Genomic DNA, 22,598 nt, shown 5'->3' with positions numbered 1-22,598 from the left:
AAGATGCGACAGGGGTACAGGCATTGGGTAAATACATCTGTTCCAAAGGGGAGAAATCAGCCAAAGGGAGGAACTACAGGCCCTGTACAAGTCTGAAACCCAGCGGGGCAGTTGTTAAAGCTCCAAAATAATCTCATTTAACTCCATGTCTCACATCAAGGCCATACTGATGCATGGGGTGAGCTCCCAAGGCCTTGGGCAGCTTTTGCCTCTGTGGCTCAGCAAAGTTCAGTTCCCATGGCTGCTCTCAAGGGCTGGTGTTGAGTGCCTGTGGCTTTTCCAGGTGCACAGTGCAAACTGTCGATGGATCTACCATTCTGGGGTCTGGAGGACAGTGGCTGTCTTCGCACAGCTCCACTAGGCAGCGCTGCAGTGGGGATTTAGTGTGGGGGCTCCAATCTCACATTTCCCCTTAGCACTGTCCTACTAGAGGTTCCTCATGAGGGCTCAGCCCCTGCAGTAGATTTCTGCCTGGACATTGAATAGTTGCCATACATCCTCTGAAATCTAGACAAAGGCTTCCAAGCCTCAACTCTTGCCTCTGTGCACCTGCAGGCTTACCATGACATGGAAGCCACCAAGGCTTATGGCTTGCACTCTCTGGAGCAGCATCCTAAGGCATATCTGGGACCCTTTCAGCCGCAGCTGGAGCTGGAGTGGCTGGGAAACAGGGAGCAGTATCCTGAGGTTGCACAAGGAAGCTGGGCCCTGGGCCTGACCTACAAAACCATTCTTCCCTCCTAGTCCTCCAGGCCTGTGATAGGAGGGGCTGTCACAAAGGTCTCTGAAATGCCTTTGAAGCATTTTCCCCATTGTCTTGGCTATTAACATTTGGTTCCTCTTTACTTATGCAAATTTATGCAGCCAGCTTTAATTCCTCTCCTGAAAAATGGGTTTTTCTTTTCTATACAGGGTCAGGCTGCAAATTTTCCAAACTTTTATGCTCTGCCTCCCTTTTAAATATAAGTTCCAGTTTCAGATCATTCCTTTGCTCATGCATATGAGCTAATGCTGTTAGAAGCCGTCAGGCTACATCTTGAATGCTTTGCTGCTTAGAAATTTCTTCCTTTAGATACCCTAAATCCATCACTCTGAAGGTCAAAGTTCCACAGTCCCCTAAGGCAGGGGCACAGTGACTCCAACCTCTTTGCAAAAGCATAGCAAAAGTGACCTTTACTCCAGTTCTCAATAAGTTCCTCATCTCCATCTGAGACCACCTTAGCCTGGACTTCATTGTCCATATCACTATCAGCATTTGGTCACAACAATTTAACAAGTCTCTAGGAGGTTCCAAATCCTTCCTCATCTTCCTATCTTCTTCTGAGCCCTCCAAAACAATTTAACAAGTCTCTAGGAAGCTCTAAACCTTTCCTTATCTTCCTGTCTTCTTCTGAGCCCTCCAAACTGAGCCCTCCAAACTGTTCCAACCTCTGTCCGTTACCTGGTTCCAAAGTTGCTTTTACATTTTTAGGTATCTTTATAACTTCTCTGGTACCAATTTTCTATAGTAGTTTGTTCTCACATTGCTCTAAAGAACTACCTGAAACTCAGTAATTTATAAAGAAAAGAGGTTCTGCAGGCTGTACAGGGAACATGGCTGAGGAGGCCTCAGGAAACTTAACAATCATCGTGGAAGGCAAAGGGGAAGCAGGCACTTCTTACATAGCCAGAGACGGAGGAAGAGGGTGAAGCGGGAGGTGAGACACACTTATAAACAACCAGATCTCATGAGAACTCACTCACTATCACGAGAATGGAAAGGGAAAAATCCACCCCCATGATCTAATCACCTCCCACCAGGCCCCTTCTTCAACACTGGGGATTACAATTCAACATAAGATTTGGGCAGGGACACAAATCCAAACCATATCAGTGACTTCTAAATAAAGAAATACCTGAATGAATTGAGAGTGGGTGCTCAGGTATCAGGATAAGAGCTTCCAGGCAGACGGTAGAGAAAAGTGCAAAAGCGCAAGCAAGCTTGGTACGTAGAGGAAGAGCAAACAGATCAGTGTGGCTGGAGCAGAGAGACTGAGTGAGGGGATCAGAGAGTTAAGAGAATTAGTACGGGTGAGATTGTACTGATTCTCTTAACTCTCTGACCCCCTCACTCAGTAAAGATCAGATTGTGCCAGGCCTTTCAGGTCATTGAATCTAGATCTAGTATCTAGATGCCTGGACTGGGGTGGTAGCAAGAGGTGTTCAGATTCTGGATACATTTTGAGATACAGCTCAGAATTTTGAAAAATAAGCAGGATTTCCTGATTAAATGGTTTTGGAGTATGAAAGAAAGAAGCCCAGGACACCACCATGATTTTTTTTTTCTGAGTAACTAGAAAATTGGGGTGCCACTAGCTGACATAAGGAACAAGATGGGTGAAGCAGATATTGGAGAGAACATCATTTTGTAGCATGTTTTCACCAAGTTCTCATGTGACTAGGTTATTTAGCTTAGTCTGTGTCCTCAAAGCTGTTGAAAATGAAGGCAAATATTCCACTTAGTTAAAACAGAGAAATAGAATTAAATGTTGTATTAACTGGAAGGGTCCTTACAGGTTCCTTTATTTATCTTATCTTTTAAAATTATTTAAAAAAATTTTTGTGGGTACATAGTAGGTGTATATATTTATGGGATCCAGGAGATGTTTTGATACAGACATGCAGTGTGAAATAAGCACATCATGGAAAATGGGGTATCCATCCCCTCAAGCATTTATCCTTTGAGTTACAAACAATCCAATTACATTCTTCACATTATTTTTAAATACACAATTAAGTCATTATTGACTATAGTTAACCTATTGTGCTATCAAATAGTAGGTCTTATTCTTTCTTCTTTTTTGTACCCTTAACCATCCCCAACTCCTCCCAAACCTTCACTACCCTTCCCAGCCTCTGGTAACCATTCTTCTACTCTCTGTGTCCATGAATTCAATTGTTTTAATTTGTAGCTCCCACAGATGAGTGAGAACATGCAAAGCTTGTCTTTCCATGCCTGGCTTATTTCACTTAACATAATGATCTCCATTTCCATCCATGTTGTTGTAAATGACTGGATCTCATTCTTTTTTATGGCTAACTAGTCCTCCATTGTGTATATGTACCACATTTTCTTCATCCATTCATTTGTTGATGGACACTTAGGTTGCTTCCAAATCTTAGCTATTGTAAGCAGTGCTGCAACAAACATGCGAGTGCAGATATCTCTTTGATATACTGATTTCCTTTCTTTTGTGTATATACCCAGCAGTGGAATTGCTGGATCATATGGCAGCTCAATTTTTAGTTTTTTGAGGAACCTCCAAACAATTCTTCATAGTACCAATTTACATTCCCACCAACACTGTACAAGGGTTTCCTTTTATTCACATCCTCACCAGCATTTGTTATTGACTGTCTTTTGGATATAATTAATTTTAACTTGGGTGAGATGACATCTCATTGTAGTACTGATTGGCATTTCTCTGATGATCAATGATGTTAAGCATCTTTTCATATTCCTATTTGCAATTTGTATGTCTTCTTTTGAGAAATGTCTATTCAAATATTATGCCTATTTTTTGATTAGATTATTAATTTTTTTCCCATATGGTTGTTTGAGCACTTTATATATTCTGGTTATTAATCGCTTGTCAGAGGTGCAGTTTGCAAATATTTTCTTCGATTCTGTGAGTTGTCTCTTTACTTTATTGATTGTATCCTTTGCTTTGCAGAAGAGAGATTACTTTAAAAGCAAGGAAACGGAAGACCAAAGAGGGCAAATGATGCTTTTCTTTCAACTGAAATGGTGGCAAAAATCTGGCTGATTCTATTGATTAAGTTCCACAATAACATCTCATGAGCAGATATACCAGTATATCACAACTTTGGGCTCCAGCTAAGATCTGAGGATTATTGACTCAAACAACTTTTTAATCTAGGCCAATTCTTCTGCTTTCATTGGCCACAGTATAAATGGGAACAAATTTAACACCAGCTATGGGAATATCTAGAGAACAATATGTTGTTTATTGAATTGGATCTTCATCATAAGAAAATTCTCCTTAACAGGACCAGAAACTAATTTCCTTTCAATAACATTTGTTTTTAGGTAATAGCATTTTGGAATAAAAATGATTTAACAGCTCAGGGTTCTAAGCAGCTGTTTAACATTGGGCAAGTTAGTTTGTATCTTGGTTTCTTCAGGTAGAAATTAACTATATAATTAATAATTTTTATATATTCCTTCCTCTAGAAAAACTTAAAGCAGGTACTTGAAAAGTGACAAGGTTGAAATAGACAATTTTAAGTACCCTTCTGGTACTTATAATTTGTGATTCTATCATTATTACTTTGGTGGGTAAAGTGGAAGTAATGCAGAAATGTATTCCATGCATGCAAACACTCAAATAACTAGCATTCAGTGAGTGACTAATGGCAGTAATAAAGAATCACCGGGTAGGATGCATAGAGGAAACATGAGCCTTTGGCAGGGTTCTCAAATTTAAATTTACTAGCATAGGAATAAAAATACAATTAGTAAAAACGGTTTGAGTTATATCTGTAAAGACTGAAAACAAGCATTCTTACCATAGAGAAAAAGGGTAAGATAAGAATAACTTGTCCGTGGAAAATAGAACTTTTCTTTCATGTTATAGCGAAACACCAAGGCTTTAGTCAACTAGATTTGCTTCATGGTGTACCAAAGCAATGGCTTCACTAGTTTCACTGAATTTGTTTTCCTTTTCACCTTCCTTTAGGGAAGTCATATAACTTTTATAGCTTGAACATACTATTCTAAGTAGAGGCACATTGATCACATCCCTGAAAGCTGAATACAGCTGCAAATGGATATAGACAAATTCCATTCTGGTTCAACATAATAGGTAGCTTTCCAGCTACTGGCTGCTCATATTATGTAGCTTTCAGTGTAGTTCAGTGTTTTGCTTTTGTAAAATTGGTTTTAAAAAAATGTGGGCAAAAGGGGAAACATGGCAAAAAACCTTGATTGACAGCCTTACTCCTAAAGGCAATGTGGAAGACTTCAATGAGGGTGAGCCCTCTCTTGCCTCTGAGGTAATGTGTTCTGACCTGCTCTTTTATAGCAGAGTAGAGAGTAGAGAGCAGCAGATGCATGGCCAGATGCCCTGCTGGCTACCCGGCCAGCTGCTGCAGCTCTGAGGAGCCCCGTGTTCCCAGGATGAAATTCATGTTCACCCTCTGACCAACCTACAGGGGCTCTTGCAAACTCTCAGGGAAGCTGGAGCCAGATAATGAACCACAGGCTCTGCTCTGCTTATCTTATGTTAGAAGCCTTCCTCTAAGAGTGTAGCAGTGGTAGTATTTCCCTTCCTTATTCTACCAAGTTTGTGCTAAGTACTTACTTTTTTTTGAGCTAATTTGTATTGTTTAGGGCACGCAAAGATGGAAAGCTATAAAAAGTAAGAGAATGCTTAACATAAAAACCAGATAATGGTTGGTGGATGGGGTTCAGGGGAAGACAATAATTTAAATAGGCACATAGAGGTCTTCAAAGTGATCAGTGATCACGTTCTTAAGTGGGGATGGGTAGGAAGATGGTGTTAATTTTGTTATTAATCTTAAAATTGTAGTTCTTTTCAGCATGTGTGTTTCACAATAATAAAAAATAAGATTTAGAAAATGAAATAGGACATCTGCAAACCTCGGTTTACAGTCTGGCCTTACCTCTCATTGCTAGCATGAACTTAAGAGGGAAGTTTCTATATATCAGTCAGTTCATAACTAATCTTAGGTATTGTTGAAATCCACAAATGTTTACAGTTTTTGGGGAGGGGATATTGAAACTCTGCTTTTTTTTTTTTTTCCCAGCTGCATTTTAAAAGAAATTCAGAAAACAAAAGCCCCCAAATGTTTTTCCTTATATATGCCATGCCTGTTCAGGAGTGATCTCCAAACATTTCTTCATGTAGCGAAATAACAAAGCCAACTTCACCAAATGCCATGAAAATTAACTAAAATAACACCTATAAAGTTATTTGGTCATAGTAAAAACTTTTAATAAATATCAATTTCCATCCTCCTAGCCTTAGTCAAATTAATTTAATATATGTGTACCTATAAGTTTATATAATATTTTTATTAATAAAGCTAGAGAAATGGGTAAATATATAGTAAACTTATAATTTACTTGACATAAGTAGTATGCTCAAAATAAAACTCCATCAAATTGCTATATTTCATCTTTACTTAGGGTGGATAAGTACATTTCACTTTATGACAAGTAAAAATTAGTTTAAAATACTGTGAAAAAATACAATTATGACTACTGAGAACTTACTTGGTAAATACAGGATATACTTCCTTGCAAAATTTAACCCTGACAGTAGAGGTAGTTTGTGTAGTATGTTGTTATGCATTTGATTATTGATCAATAAGTGAAATTCTATCTAATTTTTAAAAAGGTTCTTGATATGGTGTAAAATAGTTTGAGAAACTCCTAAAACTGTGACAAACTAGGGTGCTCTCCATTCATTTTTCTTTTCATTTTCTTTCTATTTTTTATTCATTTGTAGATGCATAAAACATTTTGTGCCTGGCTCTGTGTTTGGCACTGGAATTCAAAGATAAGTTCAGGTTTAAAGAATACAGGTAAGAAGGGAAAGGGAAATATATAGTCAGAGATGAAGGTATAAGAATAGAACACACATTAAGAACAGTGGTAGCAAAACAAAGCACAGAGTATTCTGAAGATTAAAAACATAATGCCCTTTTGGCCATGTTGACATCACAGCAAGGGAAAAAAAAAACAAAAAAACCGAGGTAAAACTGTGTTCTTTGGACACATGGTGCAGATTTAACAGCTGGCATTAAAGGAAGAGAAGCCCTTGAATGATTTCTTAGTTTCCATCTCCTTTATTAAGGAGAACATCTTCAAACTGGAAAGTCTTGAATAATTATGATTAAGAAGGATTTGAAGTCCATGACAGATGAGGCATTGAATTAGCATTTCACAATTTTGGTTTCAATAAATGAAAGCTATGTGCTGCATGGTCCTGCCAATTTCTCTATCCATGTACTCTGTTACACATAGCAGTCTCATACAGACTGAAACCTGTACTGTGAGCATTTGGAGCTATCCCCCATTGCGGAGAGTTAGAACACGTTCCAGACCTATTATCAAAGTCTTTCTTCAGCACCATTATCTCCGGGAATCAGCAGCTTCAGCTTGTGCTCCTCACATTTTGAATGTTTCTGTGACATCAGATTATCCTTCTTCTCACCCTCCACATCAGAGTTGTTCATCCTAAGCCTCATATGAACATCAACTTAGAGTTTCTGTGGATGAATCTTAGTTACAAGTTCATTTTTTAAGATAATAGACTGCATGAACTTGAATGTGGGTGTCTTTCTTGACAGCTTAAAGAAGGGAAAAATAAGCTCAGAAAGGCATGAACTGATGATGCCGTAGTTACTCATCATCAAAAATACACTTACCTTTTTTTGGTGCATATGTTTTCATCAGTAATTTCTTTTCCTCTCTCTCTATAGTAGTTTAAATCTTTTAAAAAATTATTTCAATAGGTTTTTTGGGGGAACAGGTTGTGTTTTACATGGATAAGTTCTTTAGTGATGATTTCCGAGATTTTAGTGCACCCATCACCCGAGCAAGGAGTTAATTATGGCAAAGTCAAATTATTGTATCTAGAGCATATGCTGGGTGTTGTTGGCTTGGTCCTCCTGGCCTACTCTTCGTGTTTTGCATACTGTTCTCTGACTGTGGCAATAGCACCAATGCAGACCTGTGGGGACTGCATCAATGGGCTTCTTTGTCCCCCAGCACTGGTCTGAGTTCAGCCCATCAGAGGCACTTGTGGGATATCAGAGGGCATGAGAGTGAGGTCAGAGTATCAGTTCCCTTGGCTCTCTCCTTGATGGTGGGCTGTCACCCTTCATAAAAGGTCAGGGCCACTGTCAACTGTCCTTTGTCTTATAGTTATCCTGTTCTGGTAACTTCCCTCCTTATGCCCCTTCAGACTTAAGCCTACGTTGTCCTAGATGTGGGCACTGCATGGTGCCATGTTGGATTTCCCTAACTTCTGCACACATACTCCTAGAGTTCCTTCATTAAATTTTTTAGATTGTCTTATAATTGAAGTGTGTTTTTTCCTCCCCAGAATCTATCTTATGCAGAGGATATTTGTGGAATTGGAAAACATGCTTGTGTAATACACATGATTATGGCAGTCATTGATCATAGAAGCAAAGAGTTTAAACCTCTTCTTTGATGAGATAATTTGGATATAGTTTGCTGGTATTATAAAGAAACTTTCTAATATTCCCAAGAGTACTCTATTTTGTTCTTAAAGCTTTGTTCTTCCAAATATTTTGCAAGGTTCTCCAAAGTTTTCTCAAGTTCAGATCTCCAACGACAGTTCTCAGTTTCTCTCAACTTGTCCTTAATTATTCTCACCATAAATGTCTGGCCGCAGAACTCTTCCAAAGAGCATTTCAAAGTAGGAAGACATGACACATGAAATAAATTAAACCACCAAGGAGAAACTAAAAGGGAACAATGAATTAAACCACCAAGGAGAAACTAAAAGGGAACAATGACATTTCAGATGTTGTTTTATAAAAAGGCAAATTTCTATAACTTCTGTTATTTACTCACAATTTCATTCTCTCACACAGTTTGAGTTCTAATTTACACACACAAGATGTCAATTGATGATACAAACCAAAAATTTGTTACATGCACCTGACATTTTTCAGTCACACTTTTGCTGGCTCCCTACTGAAAGTGACAAGCAGCTCAGGCTCTTATCATTTCATTCATAGAATACTAAGACAGGGTGTGATGTAGTGTGACTGATCAAACAGAAAGTTAGTATTTGAAGAAATGAGAAGAGTTCATGGGGAGAATTGAAACTAATTGAATCAAAATGAAGAATTGCTATCTAGAAGACTATCTGGAAGTTCAAGGGATTTGGTAGTGCATTGTGAAGATGGGTGCTCACACTCTATGTACCATGTAAACAAGAGGGAGAGAGAACAGGGTGAGAAAATATTAGTTCTGCCTTTATTTTTATTTTTATTTTTGTTTCGTTTTTTGAGACTGAGTCTTGCTCTGTCGCCCAGGCTGGAGTGCAGTGGCGTGATCTCGGCTCACTGCAACCTCTGCCTCCTGGATTCAAGCTATTCTCTCGCCTCAGCCTCCCAAGTAGCTGGGATTACAGGCCCCCCGCCACCATGCCTGGCTAATTTTTGTATTTTTTAGTAGAGACAGGGTTTTACCATGTTGGCCAGGCAGATCTCAAACTCCTGACCTCAGGTGATCCACCCACCTAGGCCTCCCAGAGTGCTGGGATTACAGGTGTGAGCCACTGCACCCGGCCCTAGTTCTGCCTTTAAAGTCAAGAAAATCTCTGCTTCTGGATCATGAACAAGTTACAAAGATGCCATTAAAAACATGGCTTTCAACTTCCTTTGTCCCATGTTGAGCTCACTACTTATTTGAAATGAGTATAAAATATTATATATACACTAGAACACACTGTGGCTCAACCTTTATATTTTGTTCCTTTTTTCTGTGTAGGGTTGTAGGTCGTAGTCATTTGCAGTCAGGTTAATAGGGAACAAACAGACTTTAAACTTTATTACTTTGACAGGAGGGATTAATGTATTCCGCAGTTATGTACTGAGAGTTTACAACATGTTCCTCTGCAAAGAGGGGTGAACTCAGTGTGAATAAGGCAAAATCATCATTGCTCTCATAGGACTAAGGAAAACCACTTTAATTGTTTATTGCTTCCTCAACCCCAGAGGAAGGGCATAGGGTATGTGCCCAGAGATTAAGTAGTCAGGGCAAAAACAGTGGCAGTGTTGTAAAATGAGAACAAATGACTTCTTTCATTCATCTCCCTAAAGTGGTTTGCAAACTTGCTAGTTGTGTATAATGTTAATCTCTAAATATCTGAGTCTAATTATTCCCATTGATAATTGGGCATGTAATAAAATGCAAATTCTGGAATTTCTTCTATTTCTACTTTCTTAGGATGAATCTACATTACTCTTGTGGCTGACCACACTGCCTGGAATAGTTACATTTCATTTACAATTTTAAAACTTCTGCTGTAATAGAATTGTGCTACAAAAGGATTTTTAAAGCACAAAGTCAAAGTTAAGATAAGTACTTAATATGGAGCTTAGTTTGTATAAAAGCAGTTCCATGTGATAAAAGTGTATCATAGTTGAACAGGAAGTAGATAAAATTACTACACATGCTGTGGACTCAAGCATGCAATCCAGTCTACTCAGAAGCTAATCTGCATTGCTGGCATTTTCAATAGAGATGGATTATTCCATCTCTCACTATCTGGGGCAACAAGCACTAAAAGGATCAGAAGAATGAGGTGTGTAAAAACACGCTTTTCATGACCTAATCTACATTTGAGTGCCATAGGAGTGGTGGCTAATTACTGTTTCTTAGAACCAGTGTTTATATGTTGTGGATAAACACCTCGTAAAAATACAGACATGAAAATGTAGGTTACTAAGCTTTTAACCATGCTAAATGTGGCTAAATGGGTGATGAAAATTTCTTAATATTTTCGTAAATAGAAGAGCCGAATTTAAAAAGTGTGCCCTTTAGCTGAAATGAAAATGTCTTTTGTTGAAGTAGTGCTATGGAGCTATGGGCTGAGTTGTTCCCCTTTTTAATAGATGATTTTGCTAGGTTTCATTTTCTATTAATGTAAAATTCTACAACATAGTTTTATAAAAACCATCTGCAGAGAGGTTTGTAATATAATCTGGTAACATCTAGTATCTTTCCTGAATTGCTTTCAAATACCTGTTACTTAAAAAGTTGTTTTACACATTTTGCTTTTGCATAGGAGAGGCAGGGATTAAGCAACACCACTTGTGACATAAAAATACAAGTAGAATATTTTATTGCTTCTCCAGGCTGCAGTTAAGAAAGATAAGGAGAGCAGCAGGCATGCGTTTTGTTCTGTCAACAACATACGAGCAGCTTTTACTGTGTCTCACTACTCATGCAAGGGTTGCTGAATCCATTGTGCCTGCATTTGTAATATGCCTAAAACAATAAAAATTCATTGTGCCTGCAGTTGTAATATTTCTAAAATAATCAAAAACAAACAAAAATATATCAGATACATTCTGACTTTTCAGATACAGAATGACCAAGTTATAATTCTGTCAGACTCATATATAGTTGACAGAGTGCTAAAGAGATTATGATAATCTAGGCCTTTTTATAAAAATGTATCTGAAAATTATATCATTGCATATTATTAATATGTGTGGTCACAACAACTAAGACAGAAGATGCTTTAAAACTGAAAAAAAAAAAATTCTACGGAAATATCTTTGCTGTTTCTTCAAGAAGTTATAGGTACAAAAGCCGTCGTAATTTAGAAGGAAATAAGACACATCATTAGGATTAGTGGCTTGCCAAGATGGAACTTGTCATTTTTCAAATAAATGGGCAGGAAAATCATAGATTGTTATTTTTAAATTTTAGAATAAAAGATGTCACAACTCAGACATTCTATTTAGCTCAGTGTAAATTCAGTATTGGATGAAAAAATAAAATTTTGCAAACCAGATTAAAAATTGAGATATAAGTAAAGTTGCTTATTATTATTTTTCTTTCTTTAAAAAGACAAAGGGCAGGTGTGGTGGCTCACTGTAATCCCAGTATGTTGGGAGGCTGAGGTGGGAGGATCACTTGAGCCCACAAGTTTGAGACCAGCCTGGGCAATATGGCGAGACCCCATCTCTAAAAAAAATACAAAAATTAATGGGTTGAGGTAGCATGTGTCTTTAGTCCCAGCTACACAGGAGGCTGAGGAAAGAGGATTGATCGAGCCTGGGAGATTGCAGCTATAGTAAGGCAACAGAACGAGATCCTGTCTCAAAAAAAAAAAAAAAAAAAGACAAAACAACTTATATAAATTACCATCTCAGTCCTTGTCTTTTTCATGGGTCTTCTTATTGAATAACAGCTGAAAAATGATAAAGTAGAAGTGTCCTTATTTTTTTAAGTGCTATATATGTGCTTATTCTTATGGATGTGGCTGTAAAAAAATTTAAATCCAAACTAAAATGCTTTCCACGTTCATAATTTCAATTACCTCTGAAAATAGTCCTTTGAGATCGGTCAGAATAATTAGTTCTCTCATTTTAATGGATGAAAAAAATGGAGGCTTGTTTTTGATATTTTGGTATGTTACTATTTTGTGTCAGTTTTGTGTCATTTTTTAGTTACATGAGAACTTATCTTGCAAGTTCTCACTCCCAGTACTTTCATCTTACTTTTATAGATCCCTGATCCTATTTTGTTTCTCCCTTTATTTTACAGTTTTTCTTTTTCAAAGCATTCTCCATGTTTGGAAGATACTGTCTCTCCCCCTAATCTTTGAACTTCCTCTTGTCTACAATAGAAACTATGCAAAGCAATAAATACAGAAGATAAGAGAGAGGAAGTGAAAGCCTTAAGAGGTTAGTAGAAGCCAGAAAAAGTGACAGAGAGAAGGAAGAGGGTTAAGAATTTCAGCAGGAAGATGATGGATGGTTCCTTATGTAACAAACCTTGATGATCTCCTGTCTCTTCTACCTCATCCATCTTGTTAACTCAGAAATAATGTGATTCTTCTAGAAACTCACCCAACTCAGACACCACCTTTTGCCAAAACCAACATTAGGCTCACTCTAGTTTTTATAAGGGGAAATTATACTCTCTTAGAAAAGACATTATAAGGAATATTTCTTTAAAAAGAAGCAAAGAATATCTACTAAGAATCACTAGCTATATGAGGAAAAATTCTACTATGAAATACAGAGACCAAAGCAAACAAACACAAAAAAGCAACTTAGGAGTAAGTTCTCTAAATTGTGATCTGTGCAATCTTTAACATCTCCAGAGAGAGAAGAGAAAATTTTTGTGCTTTTAAAAGCAGAAAATTCTTATAAAAAGTAACATTTGAAAATAAAGGGTGTTTTTGAAAACTAAAAATATAATAACAATTTTCATAGATATAATCTAAAGTTGAATAAATTTCCCAGAATATAATAAATAATATTGAACATAAATAATTGGAAATAGAAAAGATAAGAAAATTAAAGGACAATTACAGGATGTCCAACATCAAAAAGAAGAAGTTCCAGAAATGGTACATTGAAAGCAGGAAACAAAATGATCAGATAAATAGGGCAAGAATATTTCTTAGAAAAGGACACTTTTTATTCCAGATTAAATGGGCAGCACTGTGGAGAAGAAGAGACTCCCTTCAATAAACAACCATGCAATTTTAGGACACCAGAGACAAAGACAATATCCAGAATCAAAATTGCATCATGCTTCTCAATAGTAGCCACAAAACTATAAGTTATTAGAGCAAGGCCTCCAAAATTATCCTCAACCTTGAATTCTCTACCCAGCCAAACTATCAGTTAAGTTTAGAGGTAGGACAAAGTCAGTTTTAGATGTAAACCTTCTTTAGAAATTCACCTATGCATGCTTTATTAGACAGCTGTCAGGAAATGTGCTGTACTAGAACAAAGAAGTCAACTCAGATAAAAGAAGATCTGGGATACAGAAAACAAGGACCCCAATACAAAAGCAAAGTAAAGAGAATCCTTGGAATGATACCAAAGGAAGATTCAAAGATAACATACATGCATCAAGTCTAGACAGCAACTGGTCCAGATTTTCCAAAATTGAAAAAAAAAACTCACGTAATATGTAGAATGTATTAAAATAAGACTTACATTGATGGAGAAGAGAGTTTGATTGAATTATTCATATGTATATAGAGCACTGAGAAAATGAAGAGAATTTTTATCCGTTAGGTTTGAGGTTATAGGGAAGCTGTACCTGAAAAGACACTATAGTATACCACTTAGCTATGATTAGCACTTGCATTGTCATGTTTTAAACAGTAAATAGTTATTTAAAAAGAATTCATGATATAACAATTCTGGAAGGATAAGGGACCATGAAGGGTGTGTGTGTGTGTGTCTGTGTGTGTGTGTGTGTGTGTGTGTCTGTGTGTGTGTGTGAGAGAGAGAGAGATATGTGAAGGTATGGTGTAATGGGAAGTCCATAGGTAATGCCAAACCTGAAAAATCAAGAAGTAATGATATAACCAAAGTTATGTACTTATAACATTTAAAATTATAAAATAACCAGCTAAAATAGTTAAATTGAAATGTATTACCTCTGGAGATCAAGACATGGAGAGAATAAATTAAAATATGCACATGTATAACTTTACTAAAATTAAAAATGGAATTAGAGGCCGGGCGCGGTGGCTCACGCTTGTAATCCCAGCACTTTGGGAGGCCGAGGCGGGCGGATCACGAGGTCAGGAGATCGAGACCACGGTGAAACCCCGTCTCTACTAAAAATACAAAAAAAATAGCCGGGCGTGGTGGCAGGCGCCTGTAGTCCCAGCTACTCGGAGGCTGAGGCGGGAGAATGGTGTGAACCCAGGAGGAGGAGCTTGCAGTGAGCCAAGATTGCGCCACTGCACTCCAGCCTGGGCGACAGAGCGAGACTCCATCTCAAAAAAAAAAAAAAATGGAATTAGAAATAAAGTAATAGCTATGGGACAAAATAGTTACAGATGCTATTCTCTTATAATAAAAGTTGCATATATATTATCTAATGACCCATTTTAGAAATTATTGGTTGTATAACTTGATATTGGCCCTTCATGTCATTTTTGAAACTTACAAAGTTGTCTCTTTAAAAAAAACATCAGTTTGGTTGATTTTAAATAGGCCTTGGATAGTTAAAGGAATCACTGTTGAATGAAAATCTATGAAAAATATTTGTGAATATGGCAGCATACTCTTCAAGCTCCTGCAAGAAGCAAAATCTGTTTGTGAGTTGCTGAAACTTTACTATCTTCCTTTCTATTCCTTTCTATCACACTGCCACAGACAGCACTGTCTGGAGACGTGGAATCAAGATTGATAAAGGCCAGTAGGGAAAGCAACTAAGATTCTCCAGACCTGAACATTCTGGAGGGAAAGATAGCTTATGAGGCCCTTGGATCTTTTTATTGTCCCGTTTATACTGGGAAGTTTGTGACCGTTTTTAAAGAGGGATGAATCTTGGAACATTCATAAAGAGAAGAAACAATACTCATTTATCACACCTTTCTCTTTAGCCTCCCCTATAACCTGGCCCTGTTCCAGTTCTGCAAAAACATGCCTTCTTTGGGTTCAGTTAGTGATACTGGTAAGAGCTGAACCTCTAATTGTAATGACATGCCTTCAAGCTCAAAAGACCTTAAGACACGAAGTTATGAATTAATAATGAAAAAATCTTCATTATAGCATTTTGATCAGAGGAAGAATCACATCCCCCTTCCCTTTTTTTTTTTTTTTTTTCTTTGATACAGGATCTTATTCTATCACCCAGGCTGGAGTGCAGAGGCATAATCATGGCTCTCTGCAGCCTGGACCTCCTGGATTCAGTTGATACTCTCCCTCAGCCTCCTGAATAGCTGGGACTACAGGCATGTGCCACCATGTACCACTAATTTTTCTATTATTTGCAGAGATGGGGTTTTGCCATGTTGTCCAAGCTGGTCTTGACCTCCTGGGCTCAAGTGATTTGCCCACCTTGGCCCTGCAAAGTCCTGGGATTATAGGCGTGAGCCATAGCACCCAGCTCACCTTCCCTTCTTATCACAGATTGAAGGACTACATTGAAGGCTGGCCACTGCTCTGACCACTGCCTGCACCACAAAAGTGTTTTTTCCTACCTGACAACTTGATCACAATTTTCTCCAGTTTGCAGTGATTTTTAGGACAACAGAGTTCGAGCATTTATTGCCCATATTAATGAAACCTGTACTCTAACATCTAGCTGATACCTCTGCTAGAGATAACTTTCTACCTATACCCAATCCCTGTCTCACCCTCCTGAAGCACACTCTCACCCGACTCTACTCATCCTTCCATTTTCAGCTTGTTATTTTCTCTCAGAATCTGGGATAGATGCCCCACTATAGACTTATCATTATAATTAAGCAGCTGATAACAAAGCAATATGCTGATTGCCCATCTCTCCCTTTAGTCTATAAGACTTGTAGAGGCAGGAAAAAGCATCTATTTTTTTTTCACTATTGGCCTTCTTGGACCTAATACAGTTCCTGGACCTGGCATCAGAGGGACTCAATAAATATTTGTTAACTTGAATGGATTTGCTATTGTCTCTACTTCTTAAAATGTAGTCTTATATTCTCTATCATATTGTGACTGATTATGGATAAGAGGGTCCATCTTTCCTAAGTCTATACCATCTATAGTACATTAGTTTCTATTCGAATGGCACAGAGTAATTACGGCAATTGCTAGTCTCCACCCCAAATTGGAATGTTAAAATCTGCAAAGTGCTTGGCTTTCTTAGATGTGAAGTTCTTGGAATCCATTAACAAATAAATGCATCTTCATTTTATAATATAGTAGGTCTAGAGATGATGAGACAACATCTAATATACTTGAGGATTGTATTAGATGAATAGCAAGTCATTTGGCACACTAAAATGCTCTTAATGTGATTTGTTTACAATCTTTCTGTTTTATTGCAGCCGGGGATCTGACAACAGACTGGCTCACCGGCGGCAGACAGTTCTCCGTGAGAAGGGGAGAAGGTTAGCTAATCGAGGACCAGCATACATGTTTAGTGATCGCTCAACAAGCCTATCTATAGAGGAGGAACGCTTTTTAGATGCAGCTGAATATGGTAACATCCCAGTGGTGCGGAAGATGTTAGAAGAATGCCACTCACTCAACGTTAACTGTGTGGATTACATGGGCCAGAATGCCCTACAGTTGGCAGTGGCCAATGAGCATCTGGAAATTACAGAACTTCTTCTCAAGAAAGAAAACCTCTCTCGAGTTGGGGATGCTTTGCTTCTAGCTATCAGTAAAGGTTATGTTCGGATTGTGGAAGCAATTCTCAGTCATCCAGCTTTTGCTGAAGGCAAGAGGTTAGCAACCAGCCCTAGCCAGTCTGAACTCCAGCAGGATGATTTTTATGCCTATGATGAAGATGGGACACGGTTCTCCCATGATGTGACTCCAATCATTCTGGCTGCCCACTGCCAGGAATATGAAATTGTGCATACCCTCCTGCGGAAGGGTGCTAGGATTGAACGGCCTCATGATTATTTCTGCAAGTGCAACGACTGCAACCAGAAACAGAAGCATGACTCGTTTAGCCACTCCAGATCTAGGATTAATGCCTATAAAGGCCTGGCAAGTCCGGCTTACCTGTCATTGTCTAGTGAAGATCCAGTCATGACGGCTTTAGAACTTAGCAATGAACTGGCAGTTCTGGCCAATATTGAGAAAGAGTTCAAGGTAGGTCACTAACAATAGAGACTTCACCCTCCACAAGCCAGAGTCAAGGTGTATTTACCAGCTTCCACCATGTGCTCAGCACTGTGCTAGTTACTGTGGACACTAGGTAATTTTGTAAGTTTATTCAACAAGCTCTTTATTATAATCATTGTAGCAAAAGTTGTGATCGCTACCATTTAGTGATGCTCTACTGTCTGCCAGACATTTTGCATTTATTATGTCTAATCTTTATCTGTCCCCCTTGAGAAGATATTATTAGTTCCTGTCTAGATGGGTAAATGAAGGCATAGAAAGTTTCGCTAATACCCAAGATCAACAAATGGAAAATGACACAGCTGGGTTCAGAATCCAGGTATACTGCACTCTGAAAAGCCCAGGCTTTTTCCTCCCATAAAACACTATTTCTATGCTCAGAGCACAGTGATAGATGCTGTTGAGGTCAGAAAGAAGAATAAGCTTAAGGAAGTCACAGTTGACTTGAGAGACAAATGCACACATGAATAAAAAATAAACAGATCTACCAGGTAGAGGTAAAAGCAACATACTGTAGAAGTTGAGAGAAAACAATATTTAATTCCTATTAGGCTGCAAGGAAGCTATGTGTAAGATGGCATTTCATCTGTATATGGTGGAACAAGTAGGATTTTGGAAGGCAGAGAATGAGGGAAAAGATATTTTAGGCCAAGGTGTACCAGCAAAAGCAAAAGATGATAGATATGAAATAGTAGGAAATTAGAACTTTGACCAGTCAATCTCTTAATAAGAGATATATGGAGAGAGAAATGGTGTCAGATGCTGCCATTGTCCATAAGGGCTGTGCTCCACGTGGGGAGGATGAAAGCTTGCATCCCTAGCTAAGATCTTCCCCACAGGTATCTCTAAACTCCCTCTACTTGTTTGAGGTAGTTCTGATCTTCTAGTGCCCATCACATTTACCATGGATTATTGTTATTTATGATGCACTTATCTCCTTTACTAAAGAATGCAGGTTGGAAACAGGTTTGATTTCTCAAGTACGATGTTTTAAAAAAGTGAATATTGGTTTCATTTTTTTTCTGTTCTATATGCTGAGAGAAGGCTTGTTTCTATAGTCTTTTCTTGAGGGATTACAGCCCAGTCTTTCCTGGGCAGCTTCTTGGTGCCACTGCCACTGATGTTTCACCCCAGTATCAGATGTCATGTGTCCATCTATCCTCAGGTCCAGTCTATCCAGAAAGGCTAGAAGGAGGAAAATGGCTACTGAAACGCTCAGTATGTGCTTGGCTCCCAAGGTAGAGGAAGGTGCTTTTCCTCCAGCTACCTGGCAGCTAACAGGGCAAGACAAGTAAATGGTCCTTCCAACCCTGTCTCAGATTCTTATCTACTTTTCACTTGACTCCTAGGACACAGAGACGTTCACCTGATTCAAATTAAAGCATTTTGAACTCTGATTAATATTATTTTCAAAATCTGTATTACTAATTTTGCCTAATTTCAACATTTCTGTTTCCTTTACTGTATCCTTGTTTACATGCTTTCTCTAAACCACTGAAGACTATTATATTCTTTATTTGATCATTAATTTACTGGCCTACATCTTTTGAGTCCCTGCTCTTTTACTTTGGGGATAGTTGAGGATGAGGATGGCGAGGTAGTACAAAATACAAAGACAATTCAGTCAGCAATCCTGTCCTCAATTAGTTTATAATCCAATGTGATAGAAAAGATCTGTGTGTAGTAACTATCATATTAGGCATGACCTTATGGAGTGAGGAGGGGGCTAGTGGCTCAAAGGTGGGAAGAATCACATTTAACCAGGATGTAAACTCTGCATGGTCCCTAAATGCATTGCAAAATGTTAAAGCCTCCACACGATGATGAAGACATAAACATCTGGACATTCTTCTATTTGTTCATCACACCCTTCTTTCTGTTCTCATCAGTGTGAAGTGTATGGATTAGCCACTTTCCTCCCATTTATGCTTCTCTATTTGCTCCACTGTCTTGAGCAGTTACCTAGAGCTTCTGGACATGCATACCTTTTTGCTAATGCCCTGCCTCTATGAAGGTTTCAAGGCAAAGAAAAGATAAATCTAACTGAAAACATAAATGTATTTAGGAGTATGTTATTAATGTCTTTTAAAAATCACTTTCAAAAATTAGATTACTGTTAAATAAGAGTAGCAGTTTAAAAAATGCTTTTATAGAGTATATCCTAGAACTCGACAATTTTTATAATTAGAAACCTGACTCAAAATTACTGTACAAAGAGAAAGGGCAGTTATTGGCTTGATTTTTAAGGCCTTTTTACAAAAACAAACAAGAAAAGATTTCTTCCTTGCCAGGTATCAAGCATTAAAACAAATATTCTTTTTCTCTGAGATTAGTTTGGACAGCAGATGAAAGAACTGCTGCATACAAGGATGAGCCTCCCTTGCCTTTGTGTGTAAACTCACAGGGAAATAACATTCCCCCACCACCCACGGCCACTGGGACACTAACTCTTGTCCCAGCATCCCAGTCTCAGTTTACAGCAGGGTGGGACCTTACAGGAATAGAGAAGTTGGTGTCTCTGAGGTGACATTTGCTGCTGAGTTTGCTGCTTCTACCCTTAAAAATAACTTCTTTTTTCTTACGTTAAAGTAATATATAGCCATGTTAGAAAATAATAATATAAAAATGAAGGAAGTTTTAAAAATCATTCCTAATTTTGGCCATCAAGAAACAAACAGTGATACACTAAAAACATGCCAGCACATATCCTTTCAGTTTTTTTTTTTTTTTTTTTAATCTTTTTAAATAGTCAACTCCCTTAGAGTCTCAGGAAATAAAAGTCACTGAGGGCTGGATAGCTTAGACCTGGTCAGCCTCACAAGGACCTGAGAGATTGTATTGACCACAGGAGGTCCTCCCTGTTCATGGTATGTATGTCTGTATGTATGTATGTATTTTGCTCCCTTTGCATCTGAAAGACATTTGAAAAACTCTGTGTTCATTCGCACAGTTTAAAATTGATATCTATTTTTTGTCTTCTGTAAGTATAAATATTTTTAAGGGATATGATTTCTGCATGGTGTACATATTGCCATTTAAGAATAGAACTCTTCAATTCTCCTTCAGATAGATGCAAAGGACTCTAAATCCTGTAATGATTTCATGCCCACCATCAACTAAGCGATCAACATCTTCTTTAATGTTCAGGATAGCTGCATCTTTCCTTTTACTCCTTGAGGTTATATTTTCAGTCCAATTTCCTTCACAAATGTGATTCCTCATATTATAGCTTTTTATTATTGTAAAGTCTCTTAAAATCCCTTTATATAGATATCAACATGTATATCATATATAAATAAAATACATATAACACACACACATATATGAAATTTTAGAATTTGTTTCATTTCCTCTTGCTAAAAGGCTCTGGATATTGAAAATACTCTGGAAAGAGTTGTCATTATATCTATTATTAGTATATTAGATCAAAAACTACAAAAATAAACCCAGCTGTTAAAAATAATTAATATGGGCCGAGCACGGTGGCTCACACCTGTAATCCCTGCACTTTGGGAGGCCGAGGCGGGTGGATTATGAGTCAGGAGTTTGAGACAAGTCTGACCAACATGGTGAAACCAGTCTCTACTAAAAATACAAAAAAATTAGCTGGGCATGATGGTGCACACCTGTAATCCCAGCTATGCAGGAGGCTGAGGCAGGATAATCACTTCAACCTGGGAGGCGGAGGTTGCAGTGAACTGAGATTGTGTCACTGCACTCCAGTCTGGGCAACAGAACAAGACTCCGTCTCAAAAAGAAAGAAAAAAAAATACACATTTTGAAAAATAAATTTTAACTATGTGACAAAATGCTTATTGGATGTATTTTTTAGTGGTATTCATCATGTTCACACTTTGGCTATATATTTAAGGAAAGAAAAATGTGTGTGTATATATATATACCACATTTTATATTGTGTGTATATATATATATATATGCCATTTATATATATACATATATATATATATGTAGCTAAAAATTAGTTGGTATGGCAGCCAGTATGTTATTTTAGTCTTTGTTGATAGGATATATAAATTATTAAAGGTTTTATGGAATAAAATTAAAAGAGGATAAATAGTAGGAGTAAATATTTCTAGATATGATTTGATAACTATCTTACTGGATTAAAATTCTAAATCAGAAAGAAATCACATAAAAGTTTCATCCATGGGTTTTGACCATCTTCCTGTAAAAATTTTGGGTTCTGTAAACCAAGTCACATTTAAAAGAATCACTCTCGCTAAGCTTTTCTGCCTTGCCTGTTTGAGATACTTTTCTTTTCTAGTGAATGATACATCTGAAAGATATTAAGAATAATACAAGGAATCATTTACATTTCAATACATGACAAAACATTGTTTGGTATTCAGTATTCCCTATTGATGCTGTCTTTGCTTAACTCTTTCTGGAATCTCACTCAAGAAGCATTCATTCTTTGACAATTGTTGGCAAATGAAGAGGCAAAGTCATTAAAAATGGCGGTTGTTTCTGTCTCCACCCTGCACTCTCCATCTGAAATCAGAACATCCCAACATGAGCCAAGGGTGCTGCGTTTCTATCATTAAGCTTCATCTTCAGCAGAAATGTGTATTTATTCAGGGAAATACAGGAAGCCCTTCAGGGTTTATAGTACCTGGATACTGTAGAAGGGGGACTCTCTCTTGCTTGCTACATGGGTGGGTGGGTGAGCAAAAGATGTATTTTCTAGGAAATCCATTTTAGGAAAGTGGAGATCTGCAAATTGATTCCCCAAAAGTTATCCATATTCTACAGCTGCTTGGAAAGTATTCATGTACCTCTGTTTGAAGACGATTAATCTATTTTATGACAGTCAGAGAATGAGACTTTTCATAACGATTTTGTAAGCTCCGATACATAGCTTGCTTTTCTAAGCACCTTCCATATTGTCCCCTTCTACAATAACCCATAGTCCATTAACAAAAGAGACCATGGGAGATGTTACTGGGTTTCTGAGGCAGTTTTATCCTGTGCCTTGAACCTTCTAGGCCCAAGTTTTTTGTTACTCATATCACCACATGTGTAGCTGGTTCCAAGCAGAGGTGACACCAGACCTCAGCAGAGAACTTTAACAATTAGATGGAGCTACAGGAACAAGAAGAAAACCAAGAGATGTTGGGGAGTTGCAGGTTTTTAAAGAAAATGGGGGAAAACATAATACAATTTTTACCCATTCAAATTCA

General features: G+C 37.7%; 1 protein-coding gene across 8 annotated transcripts in view; it reads left to right on the top strand.

Annotated features, from left to right (window-relative positions):
• Positions 1 to 22,598, top strand: part of TRPC6 (transient receptor potential cation channel subfamily C member 6) — a 150,407-nt gene that overhangs the window by 62,193 nt on the left and 65,616 nt on the right. For 7 of the 8 annotated variants that reach the window (XM_063636446.1, XM_063636447.1, XM_055272877.2 and 4 more), the window contains exon 2: positions 16,590 to 17,364. In XM_063636446.1, the coding sequence (XP_063492516.1) occupies positions 16,590 to 17,364 (775 nt within the window). Of the gene's footprint in view, positions 1 to 12,414; positions 12,487 to 16,589; positions 17,365 to 22,598 lie in introns of those variants that run through there. The other variant, XM_063636449.1, reaches the window with a different exon arrangement.

The sequence above is a fragment of the Symphalangus syndactylus genome, chromosome 3 (assembly GCF_028878055.3).
Source record: "Symphalangus syndactylus isolate Jambi chromosome 3, NHGRI_mSymSyn1-v2.1_pri, whole genome shotgun sequence".
NCBI classification, from domain to species: domain Eukaryota; kingdom Metazoa; phylum Chordata; class Mammalia; order Primates; family Hylobatidae; genus Symphalangus; species Symphalangus syndactylus.
The sequence above is the reverse complement of the archived record's forward strand: the minus strand, read 5'-3'. Positions and strand labels throughout refer to the sequence as shown.